The sequence below is a fragment of the Etheostoma spectabile genome, chromosome 16, assembly GCF_008692095.1.
Source record: "Etheostoma spectabile isolate EspeVRDwgs_2016 chromosome 16, UIUC_Espe_1.0, whole genome shotgun sequence".
Taxonomy (NCBI): domain Eukaryota; kingdom Metazoa; phylum Chordata; class Actinopteri; order Perciformes; family Percidae; genus Etheostoma; species Etheostoma spectabile.
Window position 1 is genome coordinate 14504354 of NC_045748.1, and position 27480 is coordinate 14531833.

Genomic DNA, 27480 nt, shown 5'->3' on the forward strand with positions numbered 1-27480 from the left:
TACAAGGCAGGATTAGCTGGGAGACTTCTTTTAAACAAGGGTACACTTGTGGAATACCCGCAGAACAGTGACATGGAAGTAGTTCTTTTGTAGATTATGGAGAACAGGCTAGCATGCTAGCGCTCGGCTGGTGATTATAATAAGCCGTGGAGATTTTGAAGAACTCACCCGGAGATTGAAGGCAGAGGACATTCAGAAACTGTATCTCACACAAAACAGCATGGATAGTTTTTTCTGAGTTTGTATGCGCGTGGGAACATGTTTGTGCAAAGACATCACTGCACATCCGGAGATAGATGGGGGGAAAAACAGGGACTTGTGTGGACATGCATGATGTGTAGGGTTTGTGGTCTCTAATACTTCCAGCTTGCTCTGCAGTCTCTGAACCGCACTGTGCTGTCGGCACATGCAGGGTGTCCAGCGTACCGCTGATGCACAGTAGAGTCTACAGCAAATATGACAGCCGCTCGTTGCGGGCAGTATGGTAACCTCCACACCTGGCCCTAAACATGCTGACTGGGCCGCATGTAATAAGGAATGAAGGTTTAACATTAGGTTACAATTACATTGCAGGATAGAGTCCTTTCTGTCACAGAAAGAGTTCTATTTAAGTCTTTAGACCAGAGTAAAATCTGTTCAGTCCATTCAGCTTGACAGATAGCACACATAGCTAATCAACAAAGATACATATGTGCATCTCAGATGACATTACAGCATATTGTTCAAGTATCCAAAATGTATGCGGAAACTGATTTTGATATGTTACGTTTGACCCCAACACATTAAGGTTTAAAAAAAACAAAACATAGTCCATTAAGTTCTACACTTGACATGTCACCTACTAATGCCCTGTTTTCTCTGTCTTTCCAGATAAACCATCATGATTCCCATCACAGAGCTCCGGTACTTTGCTGACTCCCAGCCAGCGTTCCGTATCCTGAAGCCATGGTGGGACGTTTTCACCGACTACATCTCGATCGTCATGCTGATGATTGCGGTGTTCGGTGGTACACTACAGGTCACGCAGGACAAGATGATCTGCCTGCCTTGCAAGTGGGTGGTCAACAAGTCCTGCGAGACCATGCCTATCCCAAACGTGAGCTCTGCCTATCCACCGGAGCCCAAAGGCATTCAGTATGACCTCGACCGTCATCAGTATAACTATGTCGATGCTGTCTGCTACGAGAACAAACTACACTGGTTTGCGAAATATTTCCCCTATTTGGTGCTACTCCACACCCTCATTTTCCTGGCCTGCAGCAACTTCTGGTTCAAGTTCCCCCGCACAAGCTCTAAACTGGAGCACTTTGTCTCCATCCTACTCAAGTGCTTTGACTCCCCGTGGACAACGAGGGCTTTGTCTGAGACTGTGGTGGAGGAGAGCGACAACAAGCCTCTGGGGAAAGTGAACGGTTCCATGGATAAGAAGGCTTCCAGTGTGAGCGAGGATGTTGAGGCTAGCGTGCCCATGCTCCAACGAACAGCAAAGTCCAGAATTGAACAAGGAATTGTAGATCGCTCTGAAACTGGGGTTTTAGATAAAAAGGAGGGGGAGCAGGCCAAGGCTCTATTTGAGAAGGTGAAGAAGTTCAGGATTCATGTAGAGGAGGGTGATATAGTGTACCGTCTTTATATACGTCAGACCATCATCAAAGTAATCAAGTTTATACTGATAATTAGCTACACAGCATACTATGTACGCTACATCAGGTTCAGTGTAGTGTGCTCTGTAAACATTCAGAAATTAACAGGCTACAGCATGTTCTATTGTGCTCACCCGTTGGCAACTCTTTTCAAGATTTTGGCGTGTTTCTACATCAGCTTGGTGGGGGTTTATGGCCTGATCTGCATGTACACTCTTTGTTGGATGGTCAGCCGCTCCCTCAAACGATACTCCTTTGAATCAATCCGCGAGGAAAGCAGCTACAGCGACATCCCTGACTTGAAGAACGACTTTGCCTTCATGCTACACATGATAGATCAGTATGACCCTCTCTACTCCAAGCGCTTTGCGGTATTTCTTTCAGAGGTGAGCGAGAACAAGCTCAGGCAGCTGAACCTGAACAATGAGTGGACGTTGGAGAAGCTGAGGCAGCGCATCACCAAAAACTCCCAGGAAAAGCTGGAGCTGCATCTGTTCATGCTCAGTGGGATCCCTGACACAGTATTTGATCTGGTCGAGCTGGAAGTGCTCAAACTGGAGCTCATCCCGGATGTGACTATCCCTCCAATCATCGCACAGCTCTCCAACCTGAGGGAGATGTGGCTCTATCACACACCAGCTAAAATTGAGGCTCCAGCTCTTGCTTTCCTGAGAGAAAACCTAAAGTCACTTCACATCAAGTTCACAGACATCAAGGAGATCCCACTGTGGATCTACAGCCTGAAGAACCTCAGTGAGCTGCACCTGACAGGGAACCTGAGTGCTGAGAACAATCGCTACATTGTCATTGACGGGCTTCGGGAGCTCAGAAGGCTCAAAGTTCTTCGTCTGAAAAGCAATCTGACCAAGCTGCCGCAGGTGGTGACGGATGTGGGTGTGCACCTGCAGAAGCTCTCCATCAATAACGAGGGCACCAAGCTGATGGTGCTCAACAGCCTGAAGAAAATGGTCAACCTGACTGAGCTTGAGCTTGTGCGCTGCGACCTGGAACGCATTCCACACTCCATCTTTAGTTTGCACAACCTGGCGGAGATTGACTTGAAGGACAACAATCTGAAGACAATAGAGGAGATCATCAGCTTCCAGCATCTGCACCGGCTCGTGTGCCTAAAGCTGTGGTACAACCAGATCGCCTACATCCCCATTCAGATCGGAACACTTACCAACATGGAGAGGCTATATTTGAACAGGAACAAGATCGAGAAAATCCCCAGCCAGCTTTTCTTCTGTCGCAAGCTGCGTTTCTTAGACCTGAGTCACAACAATCTGACCAGCATCCACGCTGATGTAGGCTTCCTCCAGAACCTGCAGTACTTTGCTGTGACAGCAAACCGGGTGAGTGGCAAAAACTCTCTCATATTTGTCCAGTCCTTGTTTTCATTTTAGTGAAAGCCTTTTCACATGTCCAATGTTCTTAGAAAGGTAATCTGTCTTCACCCATCTATGTTACTGTCATCTGTGAATAAGATTAGCCCAAAGTCCAGTTAAGGTATTTGCAAAGGTCAACGCTAATAGATCTTATTGACAGGTGGGGAATTATGTCCTTAAAGATAACCACAGGGCATGACTCAGGCTTTGGTACTTTTGCAATTGTGTATTATTAACTAATACTTTGTATATGTTCCAGTTTTAAATGTGTCCTTGAATGTTTGGGAAGAATTTGAGTGGAAAAAGGTTGAAAATGAGATATAATCTCGGTCTGTTTATCCGCTCTCCACTGAATGGCATGTTGTAAACACAGTTGTAAATGTCACACATGTTCGATAAAAGGCCTCCTGTCTGGAATAAAGGGCAGGTTTTCACTGCCAAGTCAATTTTCTTTTATTCTTTTGGGTAAGTAAATAGAAACAATAAGCGATTTCAAAGCTTCGTTACATTGACTTTTTTTTCTCGGAGAACACATTAGGATTCTTTGAGCACGATGTACTCCTTGACCCTTTTTTACAATGTAATCTGGTTTTTCTGATAAAATAGTTGATAAAAAGGTTCCCCGAGACTTCCTGAGAAGTAAACAATTACTTTTGAAGTCAACCCTCACAAATGGGCATTATTTAGGATGTTGTTTATTTCAGTTGCAAAGACATTTAATTATTTTGAGGGTTGTACCAAATCCTGCAGTTATAGTCATGGCTGGGTTAGTCCATTTGGCTTCAGGTGAAGTGGATCATTTCAGTCTTAACAAAATGTTGTTTATTTGATTCACGATGTAGGAATTTCATTTTGGTTCACTGTGAGAGATTCTCCTGAAAACCTTTTTGGTGTTTTCAGCAAAGGCTCCTATTACTGCCGCTTAACTGTGTTTGCTTGTGTGGTTGCACGCTGAAAATAGGTTCCAGCGGGTTTGTGTGCAGACGAAAATAGCTCCATTAATTGGGACCCCTCTGGTGTTTCTTGAGTTTTTAAGGCCGCTATTGCCTAAATCCTCCTTTACACTGTTGGCGCATGATCAATCTAAACCAGTTGCGTAATTGTGAATATTGCATTCATGTAGGTGTTTTAATATGATGTGAATCATTTTGAATATCAATAAATAGAGATTAAAATAATGTTTTTAGATGAACAAGAAGAACTGCAATTAGGACTAGGAGTTCATGGAACAAAAGCACACAAAGGCTACAGGAAGGGTTTTAAATTATTTTCTGTGTTATCTTTTTCCATTATACTTATACTGAGTGCCCTTTAGTCTAGTTTTGATTCATTTCCTGTGCTGAGTCCTGGGTTGCGTTATCTTTGTAACATGTGAAATAAACATAATCTAGAACTGAAAATAACATATCCCTGCCTCATCGGCTATTGCAAATGACAAAAAGGTAACCACAAAGATTTTCCGCTCCCTATTACCTTACGCCCCTCATGAATTTTGTCTTCTTTCCTCTCCACTTCAGATCGAGACTTTGCCCCCGGAGCTGTTCAAATGCAAGAAGCTGCGTACTCTGAATCTGGGAAACAACTGCCTGCAGACACTGCCATCCCGCTTCGGGGAACTCACCGGGTTGACCCAGCTGGAGCTGAGAGGGAACCGCCTTGAGTGTCTCCCAGTGGAGCTCGGTGAGTGTCGGCTGTTGAAGAAGAGCAGTCTGATAGTGGAGGAGGACCTGTTCAACACGCTGCCACCAGAAGTCAAAGAGCAGCTATGGAGGGCCGATAAGGAGCAAGCTTGAGTAAAGCCTTTGTGGAGAGTGGCAGAGGAGAGAAGTTTGATTAAGTAATCGAGCAGTTTTTTTTTTTTTTTTTAAAGGCAGGCAAACCTTGAGACGTTTGGTTGGTGCTTGGGGCTTTCCTGGCAGGACCTATTTAAGGAAGTAATGTCAAGTCAAAACTTTCATGGATGCTGAATGGTCACCATGGGAAAATCTTGGCAATGGAAGGTGGATCAGTAATGTGGCTATCATCCTGAATATAAAGCTACAGGGATGCAAGCAGATGATGTTAAATATGCATGCAATATTAGGACCTTGCTAATGCAAACCTGTTTATTAGAGAGAGAGAGAGAGAGAGAGAGAGAGAGAGCCGGGGAAAAAGCGTTGCAGAAATTAGCCTTGCTAGTGAGCTAAATGTGCTCACTATCACTTCTCTGCTGATCATGTTAATACTCTGGCCTCGAGGCTCAATATTTTACTTTAGGATTTTTTTACAGTCACATTTGCAGTTGCGGCACTGCGTGGCTCAGAGTACTGGCAGATGTTAAGTTAATAAATTATAGTGCAACTGACAGCCAAGTTGTCGAGGCCTGAAGGAACAAAATGACTTTGTGATGAAGATCAACAGATCATCCCACAGGTGATCTCACAGTGTTGGCCTTAACTCAGAGGACTGATGAAAGACATCAAAGAAAACAAATGGGAACAAGCTCTACAGTACAATGTCTAAATACCCTGCAGTTGTTCATTTATAACGCTGGCCCGTGGGGCAGGCGGTAAAAGGTGGATGGGAGCTGGGGGGGGGACAAAAGCCCCATTGTTGGTCTCTTCATTTTGCTTCCCTAAACTGCACCTTTTATTTAGGCATGGGAAACAGGCTTTACCTTATTTTGGAAGACTAAACATCAAACACATTACAGATGTGTCTTGTTAAATGATGTGAGATGGATTGGGACTGGACCTGAAACACGCTCATGTGTTATTTTGACTTTAAGATGCATAATTTGGTACTTTTAAATGCTTCCACACATTGGTATTATGTTGGGGCCCGTAAACAGGCTGAATGTTGATCGGTTCAACATTCAAGTAAAACGGGATTATAGTCCACTGAGTGACTAAAGCCACACATTTCACACAGCCATTGATTTGTTGTTTTGTTCAAGACTTTATTTTAAGCTGTGTATGGAACATTTACCTTTTTAGTCAAAGATCTTAGGTGATCTTTGTTCCACTAAAGACTGATCGATTTTGCTTCACTGACTAGATTGTAATAACACAAGGTGTCCCCCTGCTGACATGAAGTTTGCTGACCCTCTATTAAAGTTACACGGTCACAAACATTCATAAAACTCCCTGTCACTGTCAATTTCTTTATTTGTCAAAGTCAAACATATGCAAGCTTTCATAATGCTAATCAAACAACCAGATTATTATGTGGGCCAATAGAACAAGCAAGAATCGTGGTACTTTTTATGCTCAGTATGATTTTGAATTAGGCAACCTTAGATGATTATTATCCCGAGTGGACTCCTGATGTGAGACGGGAGAGTCTTAACTAGCTGCCAGAAAAGTGTTGGTGACTCGAGTGGCTAGCTGTTTGTATGCTAGCCCTTCAATTTATCATGCTCCGTTTACTCCAGAGTAAACCGGAGTGGTTTGTCAGCGTTTTGTTTGTCCGTTCAAGAGCGACGTGAGGACAAACAGGAAATCACAGAGTGAAAGAAACTGGTTTTGACCGACCTACACAAGGGAAACATGTATTTGCAGAAAGCGTATGCACAATATGTAATTTCCACATTCATGGTCCAAATTAGTGCAGCATGCTCTGTCTGCTTGAAACACTTTTCTTGTTAAGACCCTGGATTTAATAGCCTCATTTGGAGTAACCCTGCTAAGTTTACTCCAGCCAGGCATCTCGTTGCTAATATGGCCTTATCTTTTACAAGCTGTGTGTGCCCTGTTAATGATCACAAACATCACGTTCATGACTTGTTTTTTTGTGTCTTGTTAAATGTACAGCCGAAATGTTTAACGTCTTTGTTTCATACATATCAGTCAAATGGTATGATGTGGTCTTATTTTTACTAGCTGTTTCTTTTAGCTTTTTATTTTTATTTTTTTTATAAAAGAAGGGACGTTTCACTGTAATGATACAATTGCACCTTTTGTTCACAGTGAATGCTGTTTCACTGAGGCCTTTGCTAAATCCAAATGCCCTTCTAGGGGTCATTAGTACATTGCTCCTGTTCTGAGAGAAGAGCCTCAGTCCTGAATGTGTTGACTAGCAACCAGTTTTAAAGATGTAAGCAAAGGTCACAGACAACGCATAAAGGAACAGATGACACCAGAGAAACACAGTAATTCAGATTAAATCTCATCTTTCCAGCACGTATAAACTTTGTAAACATAAACATTGTTTTAAGTGGCATGTCTACCTTGATATGTCTACTCTGGTTTCATTTGTGCGGTGCTTAGATAGAGCCAAAACATGTTTTGTTAGTGACCTGTTGGATGCCAAACAAAGGAATGCCAATAGGCATCTTCTAGTGCAGTAACTGGCTTGAGTTAAAGGGACAGGTTCTAGGGCGGTGTACGTCATTCCAAAGTAAATTTGATATAGTAACATGGCTCATTGTAGTGGTGCAGTGCAGTTGCCAATGCTGCTGACACTAAAAATCTCCCCCCCTGCAGTGCACCACAGAGTGTCAAATTAGAACATTCAAACAATGCCCGCCAGTTATTGTATCAAGTGTCTTTTGGCCTTAACTTGATGGTCATTAGAGGTTGGATAGTTGCTGCGAAATAAACCTTATCTGACCTATGTTTAACCCCAAATGTATCCTTGGTACAGCAGTTACAGTATATTTTAATCTTGAAGTTTAAGTGTGCCCTAGAAGTCTGTCTCATGGCATCACTGGGAAAGTCCTTCACATCTTGGATTTGCTAAAATTACTATACACACATTGATATACACATGTATCTGTCATTTCTCCATTTTAGCTTTGGCATGGTCAGTGAAATGAGTCTCACTTTGTCCTGCTAACATTTGGATTTGTATCCACAAATATCCTTTTTTCTGTCCTCTAGTACAGTCCTGGACAGTCCCTTCCCTCTGAGTCACAAGATGAGAACATAAAAACCTGCGGCCAGACTTTCTTTTCCTGCATGTCAGTGAATCGGGTTACTGAGCTTACTCAGCCATTTCTGAAACACTAAAGAAAGGGAAGTTTTAGTAACTAACAGAAGCAGCCCATTCTCATCCAAGCACCTTAAAAGACCTCAAATGATACATTTAAAAGCTTCTTCTTTTTTTATTCTGTGCAAGTGCACAAACAAAGCTTTAAAGTGCTCATATTATGCCCTATTTTTTGGTGAATGATTGTATTTACAGGTTAAATCAGAATAGGTTTACATGGTTTAATTTTCAAAAACACCATATTTTTGTTGTTTTGCACATTGCTGCAGCGCCTCTTTTCACCCTGTGTGTTGAGCTCTCTGTTTTAGCTACAGAGTGAGGCATCTTACTTCTGTTCCATCTTTGTTGGGAGCCGCACATGCGCGGTACCTAGGTAAGCACTGCTAGCCAGTTAGAAGCAAGCAAGTAGGATGGCATGCCCCACTAGCTGCTAGGCGAGCATTGTAACGTGTGTTACAAACTGCCGAGCGTTTGTCACGGAAGTAAAGCCTGGACTACAATAGAGCTGTCTGGAGAAGTTTGTGAACAGTGTTTTCTGTTGGAGAGGGCAAGTCCCTTTGGGGTGGACTTTAGGCTTTTTCACTTAAAACTAAACCTATTACATGCGCAAAAGATATTTTACACAACAAAGGAAAGGAAAAAGCATAATATGAGCTCTTTAAACTTTGTGTTGCGTCTCCTGATTTTTTTTTTTTTTTAAAGTATAAAATATCGAAAATGTTTTTATGTATGCCTTAAGTAGTGTAGTTGTGTGAAACGGTGTGATTTATGGGTTTATTCTCACATAGGATTAACTCATTTGGATCCACAGAGGGTTTTACAGCAGATGGTGAGATGCTGATTTCTTTGGCCACAGCTCCAGGATTTCACAACTCAACAGATAGAACCCATGACAATCTAACATACTGTAAATGGAGGTGAGCTCACCCTCCACAACGCCTGCACACTGTTAATATTTGTAATATTTCTGAAGTGTGTACATTTTTGGACGGTCACATACCATTTCACTTAAACTTAGAAACCACATGAATCAAAAAGAACTGCCATGATTGCATTGACATCTATTCTCCACCCATGTATACAACTTTTTCTTTTCTTTTCTTTTTTTTTTAAATATATGATTGTATTTGCTATGTATGATTAATTCATCTCTGTGTTCTGGTGCCTGTAGATCAGGGATATATCAAAAGAGTTATTTTTTGGGGGGTGGGGGATCACATCCATTTCATGTTAGAGCATGAGTTTGTCAATGCTGAACTTGTGTGCATTATAGCCATACTAAAAGCCACCCACTATACCCCTAGCAGCAATCACTGTTGAACATAAACTGTAAGACGGATGAACAGACTTGTTTTAATCGGCACCGTCTGTATCACATCCGACAAGGCCTTTATTAATTAATTGTTGCCAAGTGCACTAAACACTGGCTTTTTAAGCGGGACATCTGTAAAAATGGACAACTGAACTTGAGTTTCTAATGTTGTCCTAACTCTACCTTTTGTACTATTCTGACACATGATAATGGAAATAAACACAACACTGAATCATGTTGTAAAGAGTGTTAATTCCTCATCTGGTGGATTGTTCTTCTTTCAAGTCCTGAGCACTGTTGAACTTGTTGCGGAGAAACGTGTTTTAAATACTGAAGAAACTCCTTAGAGAAAGGAACATTGCTGATGTTTTGACTTGTCTTAGCAGGGAAAGCACCGGTGTAATACTCCCTGTGTGATATAGGCTATCTCTGAAAAGTCTGTCTTTGGACTAGAGCTGCAACGATTAATCGATTAGTTGTAAACTTTTAAATTAATTGCTAACTATTTTGATAATTGACTAGTCGGTTTGAGTAATTTTTTCAAGACAAAAGTAAAAATTCTTTGATTCCAGCTTGTTAGATGTGACTATGTTCTAGTTTCATCTCTCCTCTGGGACAGTAAACCGACAAGACATTTGAGGACGTCATCTTGGGCGTTTGGGAAACACTGATCCACATTTTTCACCATTTTCTGACATTTTATAGACCAAATAACAATAATCGATTTATTGAGAAAATAATCAACAGATTAATTGACTATGAAAATAATTGTTAGTTGCAGCCCTACTTTGGACTGGTGGTGCCTCGTGATCCGATGAGTATATTGTTTTTTCAATACATTTGCCAACTTGCCTTGACAAATGGTTGTCCATTATGAAATAAAGTCCCTGGTACCTGCCAACAGGTTCTTTTTTTTTAGGAGGGCGGGGACGGGGGTGCCGTGGCTGTGTTCAGCCAAGTAGAGCTAGTACTCGCAGTGGGTAAATGCCATTAGAGAGTCAGAATATCCACATTAGCGCTTTATTTTTCTCTGGTTACATGACTGAAATTAGCATGTTATTAACCCTAAGCAGCACTGGCAGTGGTGCAGGAAGTACCCTTTCAATTACGCTGCGATATAAAAGTATTCAATAACAAAGTAAGTATTAAAAATGATTACTTAATATAGAATAAGTGTATGTGAGTATGATTAGAACTTTAATTATAATTACAAGTATAAAAAGTAAAAGTACTCATAATGCATCATAATGCTAATTTGTAACTATTGAACATTCTGTTTTCTTCTTTTAATATATAGCAGTACATCATATTTGATCAAATCACTATCTTTTGTTTAGAAAACTTTATTAGAAGATCTATAAATTGACACGCAACGAGGACCCCAGGTTGGAATTGAACCCACGGCCGCTGCGGCGAGGACTGAGCCTCCATGCATTGGGCGCACTCTCTACCAGATGTGCTACCCAGGCGCCCCGTGTGTTTCCATTTTACAGCAACGCCATGAGTGACATCTAGAGGCCATGCTGGGCTACTGCAGCACACCATGAGCAGGCTTCATGGGCAACAAGTCCAAAATCCTATCATGTGTTCACATGTTACATAATACCCGGGGGATAAACACATCGGATGTTTCCAAGGAGCCGGACCTCTGCGAATAGACAACCATGGATTTTATGACAGATCGGGATGTGCAAAAGGTGAGTTTTGCATTAAAGGAAGAAAAAAAAGTAAAGAAGTTCTAGCGAGCTGCAGGTCACTAACATCCTGCACTTTACGCTTGTATTGTACGTAAGGGTTAATGCCCGAGGAGGTGTCCATTGTCAGGTATTAATGAACGACGGCGAGGCGTGAACCGTCACTGCTCGATGTGAGTCGAGTGCAGATGGGAGTTAACGTTTCCTTTTTGTTTTAGTTAAGCGCATTGATTTAGAACAGTAAACACTCGGTTTCACCGGAACTGCTTTAGTAGGTGTCTTATAACACTTTTATATGGACACCCTACAGCCAATCAGAATCGAGTATTCACCCAAACAGACCATGGTACACAAATGCTCACGTTCATCACTCTCGTTACTTGGACTATATTCAAACATTGCTGTAACAATTTGAATATATTTTTAGCCTACTCCAGTAGCCAATGTTTGCAGTATTCTGTCTATATTTGTGTGTAGATTATACATAGGACAGCACATTCCAGGCTCATTACATAACCAGCTGCAGACACATGTGGCCTATAGAGGTAGTCTGCACTAGCTAATGCATGTTTTTGTGCTGCATTTCTTTTTTCTTTTTTTTATGTGATATTGAATTGAATATCTGTGGGTTTTGCAATCGCCTATCCTTGGGTTTGTAAAATTTGACATGAGTATTTTTCATGGACCACATGATTAATTGATAATAGATTAATAATTGGCAGAGTATTCTCTAATAAACATAATTGTTAGTTGCAGACTGAGTGTGAAAAAGCAGGACACAACCTAGACATAAAAACGAAGGTGTTTTTTCTGCTCTTTTGCCCTTTAGTTATGTAATCAAATGTAATTGAATGTGTAAGGGCTGTACATGTGATCCTACATTTAAATGTGAAAAAAGAAAACAAACTAATCCCTCTAATATATAACTTACATCTTTGCGTAAACGTGGAAACAGATAAATATAAGATGTGCTTGTCCCAGCTCTTAATTGAAATTAAAAGATTTACACATGACTAAACGTTTTAATGGCCACACTATTTAAATTCCATCAAATGGAAATATGCTCTATTGAGTGTGTAAATACTGTACATTTGACCCTAGATTGCAGTTAAATTTGAGGAAATCGACTAAGTGTAAAACACTGGAAATTTATTTGAAAAAAAAAACTACAATGTATTTTATAGTACATGGAGGATGGATATGTGGTTATGGACGGGCTGCTGACCTCCCAGGAGTGCGATGAGCTGAGGCAAAGCATGGCAGAGATAGTGGACCGGATGGACGTCCCGGAGCACTGCCACATCACTTTCTCCACCGATCACGATGAGCAGCTCAAAGCACAGGTGACGTAATGCTCCGCAGCACAGTGTGAGTTGTGTCGGCGACTCAAGAGTTTTAATCCCACAATATTTCTTTCTCATGCTTTCCATCATATTGCACTAAAAGATGCAGGTATGGTTCCCACTGAGTGTGTTTCCCCTTCATGATCAGGCTCACGTAGTCCGTAGGTACATCACCTCTAGACTGATTTACAGGGTTTACCTCGACCCTCCACGTCCTTCCTGTCAGGCCAATAGCAAACGCTTATGTCAACAGTCTAGTCGGTGTCTGTCGCGTGCTTCTCCCCTCTGTAATGCAGTCATTCCCTGCTGGATCAGATGACTCAAGTTAACCTTTTGACCTGCAGGGAAATGCTGACTATTTCATCACAAGTGGAGATAAGATCCGCTTTTTCTTTGAGAAAGGAGTTTTTGACGAAAAAGGTCAGCTCTACTAAAATGAATTCTCAAATGTCCTTCATTTTTTGAAAATATACACAGTATATCAGGAAAGGCCAAATTAGATGGGTAAAGCATTCCTTGTCTTACAGGGGAGTTCATGGTACCAAAACAGCGCTCACTAAATAAAGTCGGACATGGTGAGATTTCTAAGCAACCTTTCCAAAACATCATGCGCAAAGAGCTTTCCAAAAGTCCATAACTAATCCCAGTTTTCATCTTTTAGCACTACATGCCTATGAGCCGCTGTACAAAAAGGTTACACATTCACCCAAAATACAGGTGAGTGAGCTGTTGAAAAAAAATTAAGAAAAGTATGTACTGAGTCCCAGAATAACCAACACTCACATTAAATGTTCTCTTAAATGACTCCTAGGGCATAGCAAAGAAGCTGGGTCTTGTAAGCCCTGTGATACTGCAAAGCATGTTCATTTTTAAGGTAATGTATTATACACTGTCTATCTGTCTGTCTGTCTGTCTGTCTGTCTGTCTGTCTGTCTGTCTGTCATATGATGATGCATGGGTAGTTCATGATAAAAGACCATCCATTTCTCTCCTCCAGCAACCAGGGATTGGCGGAGAAGGTAAGAAAACTAAATTCTAAATAATAAAAAAAGCCATATATAAAACTCAATATAGTATTAACATAATTTCCATGAAACATCTTTGTAGCAAATTTTCGGTCTTTTTATTATTATTTTTTTTTTTTTAGTGACGCCACATCAAGATGCCACATTCCTGTACACGGAGCCCCTGGGCCGAGTCATGGGGCTGTGGATCGCCCTGGAAGACGCTACTGTTAACAACGGCTGCCTGTGGTTTATCCCAGGGTCACATAACAGTAGGCTCACTCTATAACTAAACTTGTACTTTTGCTTCCAGCTCTTTTGTTTCTCAATTATATTTTGGGATGTCAACTCATTTTTTGCCCAGGTGGTATTTCTCGGCGTATGGTGCGTACCCCAAAGGGCACCTTTCCCCTGACAGACTTCACAGGCCGAGAGCAGACCTACGATGACAAGAAGTTTGTCGCTGCACCTGTTAAAAAAGGTAATTCACTGGTGTCTTCGAAATTACGTTGATTTGATCGATTTGTCATACATTCAGAAAGTTTGGGCCAATTTTGATACATTTTCTATAAGTATTATAGGCACAATGATCATTTAAAGGAATAGTTTGACAGTTTTTCAAATACGCTCATTCACTTCCTTGTCAAGAGTGTGGGGCGCCCGGCCAACAACGTTTCGTACATAATATTAAACAAATGCGATATAACGTGTTAGAAAAAAAACTATCTCACACGTGTTCTTTGATTTGATGAGGACGAAGAGATGCTGCAGTTCCAATGGAAAATCAACAAAAAGGTTTAATTAAACAGCATGATGAGGATGATATGACAATAAGACACAAAACATAATAACACTGCAGCCGACAGCGGACTTGATCCATACTTCTCCCTGATGGCGTCACATGAGATCAGTCCTGAAAATTTCTAAATCACACACATTTATCCCCTAGAGTAGAGGGTGGTTCCTCAAGTGAAAATTCTGCTTATTGGTCAAATGAGACCACAACTGGCCCCAAGATCCAAGTTAGCGTCACCTATTTTTAAACTACCTGAATACACATTCAGTGTTCCAATCAAGTCTGGCCCAGCAAGGGCGGGTCCCAAAGGCTGGGACAGCGATTCCCTTTTTCTTGTGGGAACAATAAGCTGCCTCATGTATGCTAAATGATAGATATGACCTAATCAATTCTTTAGAGACAGAGGAAGAGAGAGCTAAGGTGAGAGACAATAGGGCCGGTCTTGACCTCTTCACAGAGACAAAGAATATTTTCCTAACCTGGGAGTACATACATAAACAGAAATACATTGTTTTTAACTTTTTTAAATAAATAGTGAGCTTTAGAGGTGCTGATGGCTGATATGATTAATTTAGGAATGAGCCTCATTTGCTGTTTCCCTGTTTCCAGTCTTTATGCTAAGCTAACAGGCTACTGGCTGTAGCTTCATGATTACCGTACAGGCATGACAGGGGTCTTCTCATCAACACCACTGTTTTTATACTTTTAATATTTAATTGTGTTTATGATATTTGATTAATTCCCTGCCCCATTGTTTGTTCCGTGTTTTTCATTTGTGTACTGTTGCTGTGACATGTGAATTTCGCTGCGGAGATAAATATCCCACCTTATCCATCAACCGCTCTGTGTTCAGGTGGTGTAGTCCTGATCCACGGGGAGGTGGTGCATCGCAGTGCTGAAAACACCTCAGAGGACTCTCGCCAAGTCTACACCTTCCATCTCATGGAAAGCCAGGACACCCGCTGGAGCCCTGACAACTGGTGAGAGTTTATTGCCGTTGGGTGGCTTTGTGGTGTTTCCATTATTCCTTTTATTTATTTTAAGCAGGTTTTTACACTAGATAATCGTCACAATCTTACATTATAAAAAAACCACATTCTTGTTAAACTGAACACACTAAAGATATTCTTACTTGTTCAGGTATAACCAGTAGCTCATGGTTGCTAATGTTAACACATTAGCTAATATTTACTGTATATATATATATATATATATATATATATATATATATATATATATATTACTGTGTAACTGAATATTACTCTACTACCACTCTACTTAGGTAAATGCTAAAACATAAACTAACAGTAACACAAGTAGAGAAGAGCTGTCAAACTCACCCAGTAATGTCTGTTGGAGCGATACATATCGATACATATCTATACATCTACAGTTAGCTAACAATAGCCACCATATGCTACTGGTCATACCAGACCAAGAATAGCTGCTGCTGCCTGTGTTTAAACGCTCTGAGCAAAAAAAATAAATCACATCTTCTCATGTTGTTTCCACATATGAGCAGCACGTACTGTAAATGCAACATTGGCCTGCACCATTCTATTCGCCTTTGAATTCAACTTTAAGGTAGACTGTATTATGTCACGCTAATAAGTTGTCATGTTTCCATCATTTTGGTCTTTAAAGGTTGCAACCCACTGAAGAGCTCCCTTTCCCGTCTCTCTACACTAAATGAAGGATGTTTTTTGGCGTTTGGTGCTGCAGATCATGGAAAGACACAAGATGACCAACATGTGTGAACTGTTTTAACATTGCTTTTAACCTACCAATGTGCTGCCATTTCTCATGGCTGGTTTTGTTACCTATGTGACACTGTTTATATGAGCTGCTGTACATGCAGTCTGGTATGTAGCTTGATCAACAGCAAAGTCAAGATTAACGGAAAGTAACCCATATTGTTTATGAATGTTTTTAAATGATAAGTTTGAATACACTTCAAAATTAATTTGAGTAAACATTTTTGAGTCAACTTTTCGTGGAACTATACAACTGATATTTTAGCTTTCTATTTTTATACCGTAACTGCTCATCAACATAGTCACCAATTATTAAATACAAAGAGTAAGTATTTCTATTTTCAAGTATGTTCATGGTAAGACAACATAAAATGAAAAACAACTCAAATGTATGTATGAATGATTATCAACCACAACTTCCAAACTTCTTATGTCAATTTTTAAATCAAACTGGGAAAGCAAAAAAATACTGTTTGTTTTTTATTCACTCAGTCAGTCAGTCAGTCAGTCAGTCACACAGGTTAGGCTTATCGACCATTAAATGGGTATTAAACAAATTGACCAAAATAGGAGGCCTATCAATGTTATCTCTCTTCTCAGATGCTGAACATGCAATATTACATTTTTTAAATGTAAGGGTGGTGGCAAAAACAACATACCAGTAGGATCATGCTAATAAAAATAAATCCTTACAACATAAAAAACACCAAATAACTTTTAGAGATGAACATAAGGCTGTTAATTAATTCATGCTGTAAACAAGTTCCAGGGTATTAACTGTAGAAATGTAAATATTAAATTAAAATCCTAAATTGTTGTAAAGAAATATACTTATATGGAAAGGACCTATGTTCATCATTTTGGCCCAAGCAAAAATCTCTACAGTCTCCACAAATATGCAGGGAAATGTATATATTAAGTGTACCTTTAAGGGGTCCCATCAAACCTTTAACAAAAGTATACTGTAGGATTACCTGTGTACATGTTACAGTACCAAGTTTCACATTAGTGTCATGCAAGAGCGTAGTGAGTTTCTGCCATATTGAAGTATAAAATCAGCCCTTATAAAGAAGAGTTGAGAGGGGATGTCATGCTTTCATCTACAGAATCTACAATAGTAGGTCATGTGTGATAGAAAATATACTTCTTAAGGCAAATATTTTCAGCAGTAAGTCCTTCATATTGCCATCGGGTAGGCAAAATAATCGAATAACAAAAATGTTGATTAAGAAAAAAAGACATACCAGTTAGCTAACTTTAAATAATGTTCTTCAAAAGGCAATACAAATGTGTCTATCCATTTGCAATAAGAAGGGACAAGATAGGAAAACCTTCTCATTAGTGATCAAAATGTGCCACGTAGGAGCGTCTGTATAGTCCAGAAGTGTGTAAAGGACAAGTTTCCACTTTGCCAATCTCCTGTTGCATAATTCAGGAGTTGTTGGTGTCAGTGGTCGAGAGAGCCTCGTGGTCAGAGCGGTGACATGCAAAGGAAACACACACCGGCGCTGTCACTACAGACGGAGCTCAAAGAATATCTAGCAACTCCTACATCTCTTCAGAATTTATTCTGAATCGATGGTCTAATTCCTCCTCAAAGCAACTGATACTGACGTGTGACCGTAGGGCCACAGACTCTAAGGTCATGATAACAATTACGTCTGCTGCCACATAAGTAGCAGATGTTTTTGTACCCACTGATTGGTTGACATAATTCCCCAACTTGATTAATTGTTCAGCTTTTAAATATTATTTTCTTGTGCTGATCACTGATTCTTAAAAAGGGACTTCTGTTATGTCTACTATCTATATTATTTTACATTTCTTTTCCAAATGGATCACTCTTTGTTCCCCCTAGAAAGATCTGAGGACAGTGCTTGGACTTGCTGTTCGTGCCATCTGTCCAGTCAGAGCAATAGCAGGATGAAGAGATAGAGTGGGAGTAGGAGGTTGTCTATTTGGGAGGTGTAGGCTTCCAGCATGGCCACCAGAGTGATGGAGCCAACAATCCATGAGTAGGTGGAGTTTAGATTAATGCTCCCATCAAAGATGAGAAACATCGCCACGGCGATGATCTGGGCGAACACAGATGTTGCGGTACCCTCCATGGTTTTCTTAGTGCCGGGCCAACGGATCTCCCCCATGGTGCTACCGAACACAGACGCCACGGTGTCTCCAACCCCCACGGCCAGCACACCTGCATAAGGCACCAGCCCGCCTGCCCCAGGAAGTACCCCCTTGGGGGCGCATGGCCCGGGGAACAGCCATATGGGCAGGGACATGCCTATCAGCAGGTAAACGTGGGTCAGGATAAGAGGCCCAGAGTCCCGCTCATCCAGAAACAAGGTAAGCAGCTGCCTGAGCAGCTGACCCAGAGGCCTAATCCGAAAATAACGCACATACTCCAGGAACAAGAAAATTGCCAAGCAACCCACAGATGCCACGTGAAGCAGCTGCCTGTCATATATCAGTCCCGGAACATATGTGGCCACTACAATCAGATGGAAGTACTTCCTGACAACAGTTGAGGCCTGGTGCTTTTTGGACCCTGACTGGCGCTGATAGTTCTGGTGTAACACAACACAAGTGGCCACAACAGCCAGAAACACCCAGTACCCCAGCAGACAAAGTCTTCTATCATTTAACGTTATAAAGTCCAACAGCCACATGATGGGGTGCCGGCCGATGAACAGGGAGAGCCACGGCATGAGGATTCCCAGACCCAGAACGGCTGTCATCATGTGAAAGAAAAGTGATGACACCCAGGTCTCAGACTCCATGAAGCAGAAGAGCAGGGCAAAGAAAACACCCAGCAACAGCGAGCCCACCACTATGACCGGCAGGAAATAGTTCACTGGATCACCTTTCACATCTGTCAGGTTCAGGGAGCGCTTGATGAGCTGGTTGACGATGAAACTGATTCCACCAACAACGAGAAGCGCCTCTCCAGGTGTGAAGCAGCGTGGCAGCAGGTAAAGCACAATCAGGCTGAGATAAACGAAGATCAACAGCACCTCTAAGACCTCGATGACCTCAGACACCGTCAGCGTCTGTTTTGTCGTGTAGAGAATAGCACTGCTGGCCAGGCCTGCGATCACACAAGTGTTGGTGGGTACGGGTCTCGTGATGCCCAGCGCGATCAACGAGAGAAACAGAGCCAGCATCATGCCTGTGATGGTGACCACCATGAAGAAGCGCTCAAAGTAGACATTCCCTGAGGCAGAGCACTTTTCTTTCAGCACCAGGCCCAGTAAAGGCATCACCATGGAGCCCGGGACGATGCCGCTGTTCGCTGCAGGACGGAACTGGAAAACGGCACTTCCCGCCCGGAGCAGACGGTCCCATTTGTGTTGTACGTAAAAAGCCTGGATGAAGAGGGCTATGGTGCACCAGGAGTGCTGGTTCCAGACCACCATGTGGACGCACAGCAACACAGCTAGAACTACACAGGACTCCACGAACACCGGGTTGGTCAGCATGGCTGCAGGGTGGAGGCCCGCAGCGAGGGAGGAGGGTTGATGTGAACAGATGGTCTGCACCAATGAAGGCCTTCTCTTGTCACTTCCTCTGTAAGGCATACTTCATCATTTGGCAGCCACTTATTACTTGCTAAGAATGTCTAAAAAAAAGAAAAAAAAGAAGAAGAAATAAATCAGTTAAGTTACCCGTCAAGATGAAGAATGCAAGTTAACACAGAATAGAATTATAAAAAAAATAGGCATTACTGAATCCAGTAGTGAGACTGGGTTCAATGACTCTGAGTCATCTTATCCCATCAGTGAACCTTGCTCATACTTAATCGGTTTCCTGTCATGAACCATGGCCACACTAAACAGTATGAAATCCACACGACTATTTAGCACATGACAGAGAGCCCAGGAGAAATCTCTCTACATCAGCTGCAACCTTTAATACTGTGGGGGATTGACTTTCTACTGGGCTGAATCAGCTGTGAAGGTTGTGTCACACATGGACATAAGAACATCTGACGGATACGGATATAAGAAGAAGAAAAAAACTCTCCCGTCATTTTGTTTCACCCATGCTAATACAGTCCAGCGGGGACCAGCACCGACGTGGGAAACGCGTCCCCTCTGCAAAGATGCTGCAACCTCGGCCAGCATCAAGCTAGCGGCGAAATGCAGCTATCATAACGAGACAGAGAGCAACACTGCAGGCGGAATGGAATTACAATCCAGGTTGACGAAGACACGCATACGTACCACATAGGTGCAGTGTTATCTGGACGAAGGCGCGGTGTGAAGTCGATCGCTGCCGTCCTATTTGACAGATCCCCTTCCTTTGTCAGTTGTCGTTTCTCTCACACCCAGACGGAGGGGGCCATATTTGACAGCCGGATCACGTGGTACAACCACGGAAATAACTCCTACATTTCCCACAATGCATCTGACTAGTGTATTTTTACTGTCCGGTAAACGGCCACTCTTTCATATGTATTTTACATTTTTATTTCTTATGTTAAATAAACAATTAAGGTATTATGTCGTCAAGAAAGCGCATCGTTTTTTTTATCATCTACATTTACAAGCTTGTTCAGCATGAACATGAACCACACATTATATTAGGAGCATGCTTATAAAATAAGATAAGTTAAGATAATATAGACTTTAGTAATCCCACCCTGTGGGATATATACAAAAAAATATAACAAAAACATACAAAAAGTACTGTAAGAAATAAAAAAATAGAATAATTGTAATAATAATAAGATAATTTATACACTATAAATACCCTTATTATACACAGACAGGTAAGACATTATATTATATAACAGACTGTATAATACAATGTGTGGAACCTATTATTATGGGAAAAGAGTTGTAGAGGAAAAGGAAGAAGTTGCTGCTTTACGTTTTATTTAAAATGTGTTTATGTAAAAACAAGTAAAACATTTGAAAATAGACGGATATCAATTATTAGGCTATTGTTATTTTTTAAAGATTATTGACAATTGTTTTTCACAAAACATTTCGTACTCATAAAATACGTCATAAAGTGCAGTACAATATAAATAAAGATTTATGAGTCATGACAGAAATGTGTAAAAAGAAAAAGAATGACGAGATTTACTTAATCGGGTAATTTAATTGTTTTCATAGTGTAATTTAGTATAGTTTGTAATTACAGGTTTTTCAATGTGTCATAGTATTTGAACATATACAGTATGCTGATCTGTTTGTTATAATGTAATGGTACTTTTCTCAAGAATTTCATTACATTGGTTGAAAATCTGGCTAGAATAAAGATAAATTAATGACTTATTGTTAATTGTTGGAGGATTTATAACTGGTGAGTTTTATTTAAAAAAAATCATGTTCTCCAAGTAAATTTATCCTACCAAAAAACGAGTTATGAAAGAATTTAGTGAATAATTTGAAAACGCAGAAGTGCAGAACAGAATACCAGCGAAGAAGAATGTGCCCACGACGGCTATGACGACGCAGCACAGCAACCAATCAGATGGCAGGAACGAAGATGGCGGAATCAGAGATGAGCGTCAGGTAGGCAGAATGGCAACAAACTTTAGCTAATGTATACCTCGTTTAAATAGTTGTTGAGTATTTACCGACGAGTAAACATTTCTACACAACATGTCTATTTATTAATCCCAATCGGCGGCAACATTTGTGTTTGACAGTGTGTCTTTTGAGCTGTTGGCGCCACGCTAACTTAGCTTAGCAAGTGCTAGCAGTTGAACATTTGAATGGCTTTTTAGCAGCGCGGTGTGTTAGCCACATGACAACAACAGCATGTCTGTGGAGCTCACTCGTAAACTAGAACTGGTTATTTAACTGGACAAAGAGCGGGCTCGTATTTCTAGTTAAAACGCCTAAGAATTTGCTACAATAACGGCAATGGTTGGTTGTGACAAAGTAGAAGAGGCTAACGCTAGTGTTTGGCCAGATTGCAATGACAAAGTACGTTAGCTAACAGTTTTTTGAATGGAAAACATTTCCTTTGGCATTTGTTTGTAAACGCACCCACAACCTCTCTTCTGAAACTACCCCAGCCTTCGACTTATTGATAAATCAAATAAACACAGTTTATTAGTTTTTCTTTGCAGTCAGTTAAACTTAAAATGTGAGTGTGTTTAAAATGCATCCCTTCAAAGTACATGAGTTATATAGTGCAATATATTAACTGGACTGTAACACAAAAGACAGGATTATTAAAGGCTTCAAAGCTTGTGTCTGTATGTATCCATTAGTTTCGTAGTTTTGCAGTGACACTGCATCAACCCTGAGAATTAAGCACTGTTAACCCGGTTGGTACATGGAACAACCTTAGGAGTGGACGATATTAAAAAAGAATATCATAGTATGTACTTTCATGTCGCAATACTGGTAAATCTAAATAGGGATGTAATGTTTTGTTTTTTTTTTTATAGCAAAACTGTTTACCGAAACAATTTCCAGACAGAAATGTTTTTTTTTGGCGTATCCAGTTAAATGTCTGACAGGTGACAATACTTGATCATAGTAGGGCTGTGCAAGTAACCAACTTTTTAATCGTGATTACGAGTTCAGCTCCTAATGATCACAATTAACGAATAATCGAGTAAAAAGATTATTTTGCACTATACGTTTTGCAAGTAGAATGCTTGTGTTCTGAATGGGAAAAGTATTTAGGGAAATTCTACTGGCATAGAAGTTCACTGTTTATTTGTTCAACTTTTTAAAAACTGTTTTTCTGTGTTCAATAATTGCAACATTACATGTATGATTAATTTCCATAATTGAGCAGCCCTGGATCATAGATGTTAAAAGAAGAGCTTCTACAGTATACATGTTGTATGTAAGTCAGTAGACTAATGCATATTGCAGACTGTGTAGATTGTCATATTGTCCACCCCATGAAGATGAACTGATAGCTCCTTCCCTGTGTCATTTACATCAATGTATTTGCTAAGATACATATACTGGTCATTCTCTTAGGAGCAGTCGAGAATTATGGACTATACTGCTGGGAAGATCTGCATTGCGAGAGCCGGTATGTCTTCCTGCCACACGTTCTTATGTACCATATATGCTAGTGTGTGCAGCTACTACAACAGTGTGGCGGTTGAGTCAGAGTTCATGATAGGCTTGTGTTGAAGGGGTTATATAGTCCCATCAGTACTTTTATTCTTGCATGTATAAATAGTGGAATCATCTTTTTTGAGTGATTTTTCCCTCTTCTTCTAATGTAATGTTTGACGGAAACAGGCTCAGATAGAGGCAGAGCTGGACAGACACTGGGACAGACTGCATCAAGGACTAACTTACTATAAGCCACCCAGGTATGTTAGGTTATTTTGATCCTAACATCAATAACACTCTTCTCAACAACTGAAAGGCTAATTGTTAGCATCACTTGTTCTAGCTCATCCTCTGCTGTGAAAGTGAAGGAGAACAAAGATGTTGCACAACCCTTAAAGGATTTTGGTCTGAGGATCAGTAAACTGTTGGTAAGAAATTAAGATTTCTGTTTAACCTAACTATATGATTAAGTGTCTTCCTTTGGTGGAGCATTCCATGATCATTTTATAATGATTTTATTCTTCAATAATATTATAGGGTCTTGATGAGCGGCAGAGTGTGGAGCTTTTGCAGTGCTACCTACAGGAGGACTACAGAGGAACTCGTGATTCGCTAAAGGTGTCTGTTCCGCTTATATACATGTGGGAATTTGTGTCTTGTCAGAAATCTTGGCGTGCTTGTATGCAGCATACAAAAAAGTAAATGTCAATTTTTACAGAAATATTATAATTTTATTTATGTATCCCCTAGTCATTCATTTTCAGTAATACTGTTTTGTATGTGGGATTTAGGATTGCACTCACTTATGGTATTGATTAAGGTCACCATTCTTTCATGAGGAACAAGAAACTCAAAGATTGTAAGAAGATGATATAATGAAAGATATTCAGATGGTGGCTAAACAGAGTCTTCCATACAGGTTGTTCTCAAGGATGAGCGACAAAGCCAAGCACTGCTGCTGAAGGTCAGTACAGAGATCTGCAGTCATTTATACTTAATGTAAAGTTACACTTGATTCAGCATGATAGTTACCTGTTTATATTTAATCCAATGAGTATTATGGTTTGTGTTTTCACAGGTAGCTGACTATTACTACGAGGAGCGCATGTGTCTGCTCAGATGTGTCCTGCTCTTGCTAACATACTTTCAGGATGAGCGACATCCCTACAGGGTGAGTAGCAGCTGCATTTGGGTCTCATCAGATAATTGAAGAAGACAGCTCCTCACACAGTTGCCCCGGAAAATCTTTGTTGTTTCTTCTGTAAATAACATAACTCTGGGTGTGTTTGTTTTTGTCCAGCCTGAGTACAGCAACTGTGTTAATAAACTGGAGAAGGACCTGGTGAGCAGGTACCAATCACAGTTTGAGAATCTCTTCAAAGCAGAAGCACCAACATGGGAAACTCACGGAAACCTCATGGTGATTATTTGGTTCAGATCTGGTTGATACCATAATAATGTATATTGCAACCTAGAGCTAATTACCACATAATGCTCAAATTTCTTCTGTTTGACATGACGGTCATAACTGATGGTGCCGTTTGTTTTCAATATTATTACTTCAAGACGGAGAGGCAGGTGTCACTATGGTTCCTGCAGTGTCTTAGGGAACAATCTCTGCTGCTGGAGATCATCTTTCTGTATTACGCCTACTTTGAGATGAGCCCGTCAGACCTGCTGAGCTTCACCAAAATGTTCAAAGAACAAGGCTTTGGTTTGCGGCAGACAAACAGACACCTAGTAGACAAGAGCATGGACTCACTGGTTGACCGCATCGGGTAAGAGCAGCTCATAGCTTCCGTGTGTATGTGAAGTTCATATGTTTTAAGTGAGCTGTCCGTTTGTGGTATGTGACTTCTAAGATGTACCTTTATGTGACATTTCTGTACTGCAATTTGTTGTCACTTATTGGCTGACATAAACGCAGAAACAATACGTCTGCAAAAAGCATTTAGGCCAATGTATCCAATACATTGCTTATTATCATTGTGTTGTCTTTAATTGCTCATATGTTTCTTTGCCCTGCAGATATTTGAGCTCTCTCATCCTGGTTGAGGGAATGGACATAGACTTCCTGCACAAGTGTGCCCTAGAAGACTGTACAGAGCAGCATCAGTTCTCCAGCGCTCCTGATGTCATCAAGGTTTGACCCCAGTCTCTAAATGGAGCAGTCATAAATATTTTATAATTTCATCGTAGAGCAATGATACTCAACCAAACAGTGTGTGTGTGTGTGTGTGAACTGATTTAGGCACCTAGAAAAAAACGTAAAGACTCCTGAACCTTTATATTTCCTCTGTTTCTTCCAGGAGATGGATAAGTTGCTGCTAACATTTGGTGACATCCCTCATCACGGGCCGGTGCTGCTGGCCTGGGTCCTGCTGAGACACACTCTGCGACCAGACGAGTCCAGCCCTGTGGTCAGGAGGATAGGCAACACTGCCTTGCAGCTGGGGGTGTTCAAGTATATTTCAACCATGCTGAAAGGCCTTGGAGTCTCGGGAAATAATGTAAGAGAACATAGATACACACTTGGTCAAAACTAAAGTTCCTAAGAGGAGAAAAAGATCCATAGCTTTTAATTAAAAGTATTTATTTATTTATTTATTTTTTACACATACTAAAACCATTTAACAATTTTGGACAACCTTTGCCTCTCTGCTGCTCCTATTACCTTAAACTGCTTAAATGATACTTTGTTACTGTACACTTCTGAATAAAGTTACGGAAGTAAAATGTCCTTTCACAAGGTCTTAACCCACACTCTAATCAACGGTTATAGAGCCACAGATTTCAAATCTTATCCTTAGACTTCAGAGTGCTTCTGTTTTTGTCTACTAGGTAGTTAAATGTAATCACTTGGGGCCTCAGACCTAAACCAGCCTGTAATGACATGGCTAGAATGAAAACCACCTGGCAGTAGTTTTATAGTCAGAACCTGAGCTAATTCAGACTTCAGGTTTTATAATCATAACCCTCAAGCTGTGGTTTATATCTGCAGTGCAGCCAGACATTGAAGTGAAGACAATGCACTGAGAAAATATAGTTTCTCAGCTTTGCTAAATCTTTGTGTAACAAACCACCACATTTGTGCACCAAAAACTAATTTTGTCCTGTTAAAATGTATGACACAGCAACACAAACATAAACATACCAGTAGGTGCCAATGTCTATTCTCCGATATGTATTTGTACTGTTACACTATATAACTTTTTATCTGTCATTCTTGGACTCTTCTCCTCTCCAGTGTACAGCAAGCACAGCAAAGATGTGTATCTATGGTCTCCTTTCATTTGTGATCACTTCCTTTGAAGAGGAAAGCCTACAGGTATACATCTAGATTTTACATGCATATAGAGTTCAACGTTCCTTACATTCATATGTGTAACTTGCCCTATCATAATGCACGCGACAGACTGACGGTGTGGCGACACAGTGCTCCCACCTGATCGATGCGGCCTGTGAGGTCCTCTCTGCTCCAAGTCTGGCTGAAGTCTTTTGGGAAATGGTGAGAAAAAAACAGAGGAGAAGGTAGAGATAACATTGGATAAAAACAAAAATATGTCAACTGTTGATAATCTGTTCTGGTTTTAATCCAGAAACCCAACATGGGATTGGGAATGATCCTGGACAGTGCAGTCGGGATGTTCCCCCACAAGATCGGCCCACTGTTACAGCTCCTAACTGCACTTCTGTCAAACAAGTCGACTGTTAAAAAGGTAGCTTTCACTTGTGCACAGACATATACACACACACTAAACGTTTGACTCTACTTTTCACTCACCTTTTACCTCTATGGGACAGGTATACAACTTTTTGGATAAGATGTCATTCTACACGCAAGTTTACAAACATAAGCCCAATGATGTCATCTCCAAGGATGATGAGACACTGTGGAGGAGACAAACACCAAAACTCCTCTACCCTCTTGGTATTTATCTGTTGTTACTCCGATATTTAAATACACATACTGTACATCATTTAGTGTGCCTTAGCGTGTCAAAGGACTGGTGAATTTTTGATGCTCATTTGTAATAGGCATAAATAAAGAAGATGCGGTTTCTCTTGTGTGACGTAGCTCCACTATAACATTTCATCTCACCCATCAGGCACAGGGCAGACAAACCTGTGGATGCCACAAGGAGTGCTGGGCCAGGTGATGATAGGGGGCGAGCAGGGCTACGTGGTTCGCTGGGAGCACTCCTATAGCTCCTGGACTCTTTTCACCTGTGAGGTGGAGATGCTGCTCCATGTTGTTTCAACTGCAGGTACACAGCTTAGCGTTCATATGTTCTCACAAACTTATTGTTAAGTGCTTCAAAGGACAAGGCTGTTGGTACTCTATCATTTTGTAGGATCAATCAATTGTTGGTTTTGGTCTTTCATGTTGTTAACAGAAAGAAAAGTATAGAATATCACCAGTTTTATCCTTTTAAAGGTCCCATGACATGGTGCTCTTTGGATGCTTTTATATATAGACCTTAATGGTCCATATACCATATCTGAAGTCTCTTTCCCAAAATTCAGCCTTGGTGCAG

At 40.8% G+C, this 27480-nt stretch overlaps 4 protein-coding genes across 5 annotated transcripts in view; 3 read left to right on the plus strand and 1 right to left on the minus strand.

The window, feature by feature from the left end:
- lrrc8aa (leucine rich repeat containing 8 VRAC subunit Aa) overlaps nt 1-4957 on the plus strand; it is an 11214-nt gene extending 6257 nt beyond the window's left edge. Inside the window, exons 2-3 of the mRNA XM_032539729.1 lie at nt 871-2998; nt 4549-4957. Coding sequence (XP_032395620.1) covers nt 881-2998; nt 4549-4824 — 2394 coding nt within the window. The 5' untranslated portion in view covers nt 871-880 and the 3' untranslated portion in view covers nt 4825-4957. The remainder of the gene's footprint in view (nt 1-870; nt 2999-4548) is intronic.
- Nucleotides 4958-10832: 5875 nt separating this feature from the next.
- Nucleotides 10833-15862, plus strand: phyhd1 (phytanoyl-CoA dioxygenase domain containing 1). 2 transcript variants are annotated; one of them, XM_032539732.1, is made up of 12 exons: nt 10833-11008; nt 12190-12348; nt 12452-12457; nt 12693-12768; nt 12876-12923; nt 13010-13065; nt 13160-13222; nt 13346-13367; nt 13496-13624; nt 13717-13833; nt 15002-15128; nt 15793-15862. In XM_032539732.1, exons 1-12 carry the CDS (start codon nt 10976-10978, stop codon nt 15839-15841), a joined length of 885 nt encoding a protein of 294 aa, XP_032395623.1. In that variant the 5' UTR covers nt 10833-10975; the 3' UTR covers nt 15842-15862. The 2 variants fall into 2 exon arrangements, with proteins under 2 accessions (XP_032395623.1, XP_032395624.1); XM_032539733.1 differs by lacking the exon at nt 12452-12457.
- A 1865-nt stretch (nt 15863-17727) lies between these two features.
- dolk (dolichol kinase) lies at nt 17728-20294 on the minus strand. The gene is made up of 2 exons (XM_032539730.1): nt 20126-20294; nt 17728-19521 (listed from the first exon to the last, which is right to left on the minus strand). The coding sequence occupies exon 2, from the start codon at nt 19478-19480 to the stop codon at nt 17810-17812; it is 1671 nt and encodes a 556-aa protein (XP_032395621.1). The 5' UTR covers nt 19481-19521; nt 20126-20294; the 3' UTR covers nt 17728-17809.
- Nucleotides 20295-21308: 1014 nt separating this feature from the next.
- nup188 (nucleoporin 188) overlaps nt 21309-27480 on the plus strand; it is a 17996-nt gene continuing 11824 nt past the window's right edge. Inside the window, exons 1-16 of the mRNA XM_032539728.1 lie at nt 21309-21424; nt 22859-22913; nt 23129-23202; nt 23286-23370; nt 23480-23560; nt 23862-23906; nt 24021-24113; nt 24243-24362; nt 24509-24720; nt 24971-25085; nt 25252-25452; nt 26190-26270; nt 26358-26450; nt 26542-26661; nt 26747-26873; nt 27052-27210. Of these exons, the coding sequence (XP_032395619.1) occupies nt 21384-21424; nt 22859-22913; nt 23129-23202; nt 23286-23370; nt 23480-23560; nt 23862-23906; nt 24021-24113; nt 24243-24362; nt 24509-24720; nt 24971-25085; nt 25252-25452; nt 26190-26270; nt 26358-26450; nt 26542-26661; nt 26747-26873; nt 27052-27210 (1702 nt within the window). The 5' untranslated portion in view covers nt 21309-21383. The remainder of the gene's footprint in view (nt 21425-22858; nt 22914-23128; nt 23203-23285; nt 23371-23479; nt 23561-23861; nt 23907-24020; nt 24114-24242; nt 24363-24508; nt 24721-24970; nt 25086-25251; nt 25453-26189; nt 26271-26357; nt 26451-26541; nt 26662-26746; nt 26874-27051; nt 27211-27480) is intronic.